General features: G+C 40.3%; 1 protein-coding gene across 1 annotated transcript; it reads left to right on the forward strand.

The window, feature by feature from the left end:
• Positions 1 to 197: 197 nt before the first annotated feature.
• tubgcp4 (tubulin, gamma complex associated protein 4) lies at positions 198 to 7,222 on the forward strand. The gene is made up of 17 exons (XM_037247625.1): positions 198 to 377; positions 1,376 to 1,504; positions 1,948 to 2,070; positions 2,155 to 2,208; positions 2,295 to 2,351; positions 3,401 to 3,480; positions 3,637 to 3,838; positions 3,918 to 4,083; positions 4,158 to 4,282; positions 4,498 to 4,548; positions 4,680 to 4,785; positions 5,207 to 5,314; positions 5,791 to 5,929; positions 6,025 to 6,202; positions 6,430 to 6,564; positions 6,648 to 6,764; positions 6,842 to 7,222. Exons 1-17 carry the CDS (start codon positions 300 to 302, stop codon positions 6,983 to 6,985), a joined length of 1,992 nt encoding a protein of 663 aa, XP_037103520.1. The 5' UTR covers positions 198 to 299; the 3' UTR covers positions 6,986 to 7,222.
• The last annotated feature ends 172 nt before the right edge of the window (positions 7,223 to 7,394 follow it).

Below are 7,394 nucleotides of genomic sequence, written 5' to 3' on the forward strand. Positions count from 1 at the left end.
AACTGGTTGATGCATAGCTTCCGTATGTTTAATCGATTTGATGAAGCATTTGTGGCATAAAGTGACATTTTGTCGAACTTAAAACATCTTAAAACCTTAAATCTCAATATTTACCAGAAAGTTGATGGAGTGCAAACAAATTCAAACAAAAATGAAATACTAGCTAGTTGCTATCCCGTCCCAGCATGCTTTGGGAAGATTGCGTCATCAATCCGCGACTGTTCCGGCGGTGTTTTTTGTTTTGTTTTGATGGTTGCAGACTTCACTGCTGTGGAGTTTCATTTATACTTTCAAAGAAGATGATTCACGAATTGTTGTTGGCATTGAGTGGGTACCCTGGGACCATTTTCACTTGCAATAAACGGACAGGTTTGCAGGTAAAGCACAACACGACCCAAGCTGAAAACCTTTAGACATTTATTTGCAAAATAATCAGTTGACGCGGTCAATCATTCATTCGTGAATCCCAGTAAAGGGAGTCTATTTTTTCATTTTCCAAATGTGGGTCTTTATTTTAGAACAGTGGTTCTTAACTTGGGTTCGATCGAACCCTCGGGGTTCGGTGAGTCGGTCTCAGGGTTCGGCAGAGCCTCCACTGCGGAGATCCGAACACCTGATTTATTGTGTAAATTCGTGAAGACGCATATATGAACTGGTCTCGCAAAGGCAACAGCAGAAGTCACACTGATTTGCAGGTATGTAATTTGTTTTGAGTTCATGCATTGTGTTGGTTTTGTTCTTTGAACAAGGTGATGATCATGCACGGCTCATTTTGTACACCAGTAAAATACATTTATGTCTTGAATTTGAAAAAAATAAAACAAAGGTTTTCGCTAAAGGGGGTTCGGTGAAGCTGATGGGGTTCGGTACCTCCAACAAGGTTAAGAACCACTGTTTTAGAAACTATAACATCTTGGTTTTAAACCACTAACGTTTAGGGGGCGCTTAATAACTTCAGCATGTCGTAAAAAAATGAAATGAAAACCTGAATAAGTATATAACTCCCTACAGTTTTCCACAATAACAAAAGTTTTAAATTTCCCAAGTTAAATAATAACCTTTCATTAAGCTTTGCTTAAAATTCAAATAAAAACTAAAGGTACAAGTCCCCAGGGTCAGCAGAATTTATTTTTATAATATGAACAGAAATTTGAAACAAATGATTGCCTGAAGTTAAAAGTTTTACATTGATCTCTTATTGGCCATCTTTTTTTTTTTTTTTTTAAAGACCAATGCTGATATTTATCAAAATGTCAAGTATCGGTGATAATCAAACTATCGCTAATCATCAGTTCTGACCAGCAGTTTCACTATGTCCAAAGCCTGATGAGCTAATGAAGCTATTTTCTATTGAATGTGAAACTTTTATGTGCAGGTGTCCCAGGACCTACCTTTCCTTCACCCTAGTGAGACCAGTGTCCTCAATCGGCTCTGTAAACTGGGATCGGATTACATTCGCTTTACGGAATTCATCGAGCAACATACTGGCCATGTACATCAACAAGTAAGTAATAGATAGCCAGTTGAATGTATTTTGCCTGGTAAGATTAATTTTTTTTATGTGGTGTTGGACGCCAAAACACGTTTCTCAGAGCAGAAGAGTGAATTCTTGCCTTCATTGGATGCACTAAATTTGAGGACAGGCGTCACCAATTCCGGTCCTCGGGGTCCTGCATGTTTTTAATGTTATCCAGCTTCTGCAGACCTTGCTCTTTATCGGATCATTAGGTGCGTTGCACCAAAGACATATAAAAGATGCAGGACACTGGACCCCGAGGACCGAAATTGGTGACCCCAGTTTTAGGGCAAGTTTGAAAGCAATCTTGTCATCAGATGCATGCAGACAATACTTGACTCATTTGGGAGTGTTAGTCCAAACAAGGTAATATGATTGAATTTGTGTTGTTTTGTTGCCACAATTAGATTCATCGCGTTGTTTCTTTGTAGGAGCATCACACAAATCAGGCCAGCCCGATGGGACTTCATGGCATTTACCTGCGTGCATTCTGCACAGGTTTGGACTCAATGTTGCAGCCATACAGACAAGCCCTACTGGACCTTGAACAGGAGGTAAAAGAAAAATACGAAGCTGAGTATAGAGCGCAGAAGATTAATGTGCGTTGCTGCGCGTGTGCACGTGCGTGTCATTTTCAGTTCCTCGGTGATCCCCACTTGACAATATCCCATGTGAATTATAAGCTTGATCAGGTAGGCTTGTAAACCCCTTTAATAATGCAAAGGAATATTGACCAAGGTAAGGTTGAGCAGCTTTTACATTTGTACTCTTTCTAAAGTTTCAGTTGCTTTTTCCCTCGGTGATGGTGGTGGTCGAAACGATTAAATCACAAAAGGTAAGGACCGGTTATTTGACAAACATAATTGCAATAGTGTAAAAAAAAAAAAAAAAGAGTTGTATGTGAGCTGAAACAAATTCAAGCACACTGAATTTAATTGAATGACCACACTTAATAAGATCAACTGCAGGCTGAAGTTGACCATAATTATGTTCGAAGAAATTAATAAGAAGTAGGGCTGCAACTAACAATTATTTTGATAATTGATACATCTGTCGATGAATTGAGTGGAAAATGAAACATCTTTTATTTTCCATCCCTTTTTTTCCAAAATCATGCCATTATTCGAAAATGATAAATGAAGAAAAGGCACAAACATAGATTAAATTATGGTTCAGCTATTGGTTTGGATCGTAACATGTTGGAAAATAAGCAAATATACCAACTGTTGAATTTCAAAGTAAAAGCGGATGTTTTAAAATTTGAATTCAAGAGAGAGATAACACTGGCCAACAGCAAATTGTAATCAGAGATGACTTTCATGTTTGGATGCTATTTTAAAAAATGCCTTTACCTTTTTCCTAGCACATCAGATTTTCGAGATATCTTCATTTTTTATCTTTGTTTTTAAATTTGACCTATAAAAGCTTATTGAGTATGGATTTTAATGTGGTGCAATTCAGTTATATTTTTTCAGGGGAAAAATTCACCTGTTGCTTAACCTCACACATAATTCATAAGTTTTACTGAATATTGTATTTGACTATATTAGCTATACTGTTGTTAGTATATCATTATGAAAACCTGATGTGCTAGGGGGAAAAACGAGAGCAGATTCAGAATCATCACAAAAAAAGTTTACATGCATCGCTTAAAAAAAAGCGTAAAAATTTGTTAACTCGGGTTATCAGTCTGCTTTCATTGAGGACTACATAAATCAAGGAATATTGACTCATACTGAAGATTTGGACGATTTTAAATGAAACATATTTATTGTGCAAATTGATAATCAATGAGTTGTCGATAAATCGTTGCACCTCCAGTAGGAAGTATTAAAGAGGTGTCTGTGCTGACAAGCATTGAAGCCGATGTCTCCTCCGCTTCAGATCCATGGCTGCCAAATCCTGGAAACGGTATACAAGCACAGTTGTGGGGGGCTTCCTCCTGTCCGCATGGCATTAGAAAAGTAAGTTATTCCCTTTGCATTGTTTCATTGGACCGTTATGTCGTTGCAGGTGTCATATGCTATGCGCAAAAAGTTAGCGATACTGGCCTTTTGTTGTGTGTTTTCATTTTCAAATATACTCAGAAAAAAACATCAGTGTTGTGCGCCGTTCTTTAGGATCCTTGCCGTGTGCCATGGTGTAATGTACAAGCAGCTCGCCGCCTGGATGCTGCACGGATTGCTGCTAGACCAAAGTGAGGAGTTTTTCGTGAAACAGGGTCCAAGTGCCGGAGGGGCTTTGGCCAACCAAGAGGAGGATGAGGAGGATCTCGGGCTGGGAGGCTTAAGCGGCAAACAGCTGAGAGAACTTCAAGACCTGGTGAGAAGCGCCATTGACATCGAACTCGGGATTCCCAACGATTGCTCAACGCCGTCGTCGTGCGTGCATGGCTTGGCAGAGGCTGATCGAGGAGGAGAACATGCTGGCTCCGTCCCTGCAGCAGTTCTCCCTGCGAGCGGAGATGTTGCCTTCTTACATTCCAATACGAGTGGCCGAGAAGATCCTTTTTGTTGGAGAATCGGTGCAGATGTTTGAAAACCATAACCACAGTCCCTCTAGAGCAGGTACCGTATTGTACCAAAAACGGGCTCGTATTTCCATTTGGCTTGGTGTGAATATAGCTGTGTGATTGTTTTAGGCTCCATTTTGAAGCACCAGGAGGACACATTTGCTGCTGATTTGCACCGACTTAAGCAACAGCCTCTTTTCAGCCTTCCTGATTTTGAAAATTTAATAGATCGCATCAGAAGCACAGTGGCTGAGGTAAACGTGTCTCGGATTATAATACACACACTGCTCACAAAAACATCGGGCTTTTCTGATTTGGTGTGTGTTTCATGATTTTATTTTATTGATTCGTGATTTAAATTATGTTCACCTACTTTATTTTATTCTCAAATTTCACCCAAAACCTTACTTTACGAATAGTGTAGGTCTTTCATAATAATGCAAAATTTGCACTTTGGCTTGCTTTTCAGCATCTTTGGACACTGATGGTGGAGGAGTCAGAGCTCATTGAGCAGCTCAAGGTATGATCTACTACCACATTTCTTTTGATAGCAAATTGAGGTTGACGACTACATCGGTATGTTTATCGTTCTGCTATGTTAAAACGATATGTACACAAACAATCTCTTCTCTTACTGTCTTCTACTTTCAGATTATCAAGGACTTCTACTTGCTGGGTCGTGGTGAGCTCTACCAGGTTTTTATTGACCTCGCGCAGCACATGTTGAAGACCCCACCGACAGCCGTCACGGAGCATGGTAAATCACGTCAAGCTTTGTGGTTCTTTCTGAGCCTTTTCTTCCCCTTTAAGGTGGAGTGGAACAAACCACTTGTCTTGCAATTCTACCAGGCTGAAGTTTAAAACCATGAGGAGCCCAAGATAGTCTGCTTCACTTTCTTCTGTCTGATGCGCTGCAACACTTCCATTCAGACAACGGACCTCTCTCTATACACCACTCCTACTTTCCATCCTGTTGATCTATAGCAGCTTTTGACGTGACTGCCCTAAAGTTCCCAAGCCTTTTGTTAGAGACTGAACTTGATGACTTAGTGAGTCATTAAATATTCGACAGTGCTATAGTTGGAGCTTTTATGCTTGCATAATAACTCAATATGTAAAATGGATGTTTTTGGGAAAGGTGATGCATTTCATTGCTTCATGTTTTATGTTTTCCCCAGATGTGAATGTGGCCTTCCAGCAAGCGGCTCATAAGGTGTTGCTGGATGATGACAATTTGCTGCCTTTGCTGCACCTCACAGTTGACTACCAGGGCAAAGATAGCAAAGGTCAGCTGGCTGTGAACCACAGCAATGTTGAAATATAGGCTACTTACATTTAGATGACTGAGATTTATTTCAAGCAAATACAAAGATTATTTTATATTAGGCCATTTAAATGTCACTGGATGCTTATTTAATTCGACTTTTTTTTGATAAATCAGTGACTGAATTATTGGTTTTGATTGTCATTATCATTGTATTTTCCATGCTACAGAAAGTCAAAGAAATGTCACAGTAAAATAAAATCACTTCTAAAAAGTATTTCCAAACACATTCTTAATTAAGGAAGGAGGATTTCGGGGGCGAGTCTTAAGGTTCAATGTTGTTGGGCTTGGTTTTTGTAAAAGAAATCTTCCGAACATCCAATTTAACGACTTAGTCTGCAAAATGTGGTAGCTCCATCCTAAGAAATTTAACTGGCATAGTCACAAAAAGACTGCTCGTTTGTCTGATTCTGTTCTCGGTTGTTCTTTTTTTTTTAGACATGGTGGGCTCCGGAACCACTCCTCCACAAGATATCTCTCCCCGCGAAGTGCCTCCCACTGGGTGGGCTGCTCTCGGCCTCATCTACAAGGTTCAGTGGCCGCTGCACATCCTCTTCACTCCTGCTGTTTTGGAGAAGTCAGTACTAAATAATATTTTTCTCTTTCCCATCCTAAAATGCAGTAGGCTTCTATATGGTGAGCATTGTGTTCTCTCTGTCTCCCTATGGTTAGATACAACGTGGTGTTCAGGTACCTGTTGAGTGTGCGGCGGGTGCAGTCCCAGCTCCAACACTGCTGGGCTTTGCAGATGCAGAGGAAACATCTCAAGTCCAGCCAGACAGACGCTATCAAGTGGAGGCTACGTAACCACATGGCTTTCCTGATTGATAACTTGCAGTACTACCTGCAGGTAACTGACTGTGGTATTATCCCCATAACGATGGGGGAAATCATGTCATCCGGCCAAACAATATGAGTGGTTTCTTGATGGTTTACAGCAGATGGCATGTTGAGCCATGATGAAAGTAAGAGCTGTAAATAATACATCTAAGGTTACCGGTGTGATTTTTTGTTTTTCCAGAAGACATTGAGTATCCCAATATCAGTCGGACTAACACAAGCTGCTTTTGTCTTCAGGTGGATGTGTTGGAATCCCAGTTCTCTCAGCTGCTTCAACAGATCAACTCCACCAGAGATTTTGAGAGTATTAGACTAGCCCATGACCATTTCCTTAGCAACCTGCTCGCCCAGTCCTTCATCCTCCTGAAGCCTGTATGGAATCCAACTTTGCCATGAATAGTTACTGAAATAGAACCTGTGAGACAAATCCAAGCCTCTAATGCTCCTGCTTTCAGGTTTTCCACTGCCTTAATGAGATCCTGGAGCTGTGTCACAATTTCTGCTCTTTGGTTAGTCAAAGTGTGGCGTCGCTGGATGAGAGGGGAACCGCTCAGTTGGACATTCTAGTCAAGGTGGGCTTATTAGTCTTGCCATTGTTTTTACAGAAGAGAGAAAATATGTTTGCCTCACATTCCGTCTTTATTTTCAGGGCTTCAGACGGCAGTCGTCACTACTGTTCATAATCCTGTCAAGCGTGCGGAATCATCAGATCAACTCAGATCTTGCTCAGCTACTTCTGCGACTGGACTACAACAAGTATTACACCCAGGCCGGAGGCACCCTGGGAAGGTGAACCTCACACTTCAGTCTCACCATATAACTTCCAAAACGAAACTGTGACCATATCTTTGTTTAACAATGCAAGTTTGCAAGGCTGAGAGCTAAAACAAAAACATGCCTGACTATTGCTTATGTCACAAAAGATGTTTGAAAGGGATAAAAGTGATGACATGTTCTTTGGTGAAGATTGAGTATGACAATGAGGCAGTAGAACATTGACTGCCTGTGTAAAACAAAAACAAACAAAAATTCACATCTAACAAAACAAATTCACATCTAACAAGATGGCTGTTTCAAATTTCTTTCAAAAGGTTACCTACTTGTTATTAGCAAAGACAGTGTTGTTGCTATTGTCTAAATTATTTAGTTTTTAGTGTTTGAGAAAACCAGAGTGTTTGTTTACAATGGTGTATTTAAAAACA

Source organism: Syngnathus acus, chromosome 3 (genome assembly GCF_901709675.1).
Source record: "Syngnathus acus chromosome 3, fSynAcu1.2, whole genome shotgun sequence".
Taxonomy (NCBI): Eukaryota; Metazoa; Chordata; class Actinopteri; order Syngnathiformes; family Syngnathidae; genus Syngnathus; species Syngnathus acus.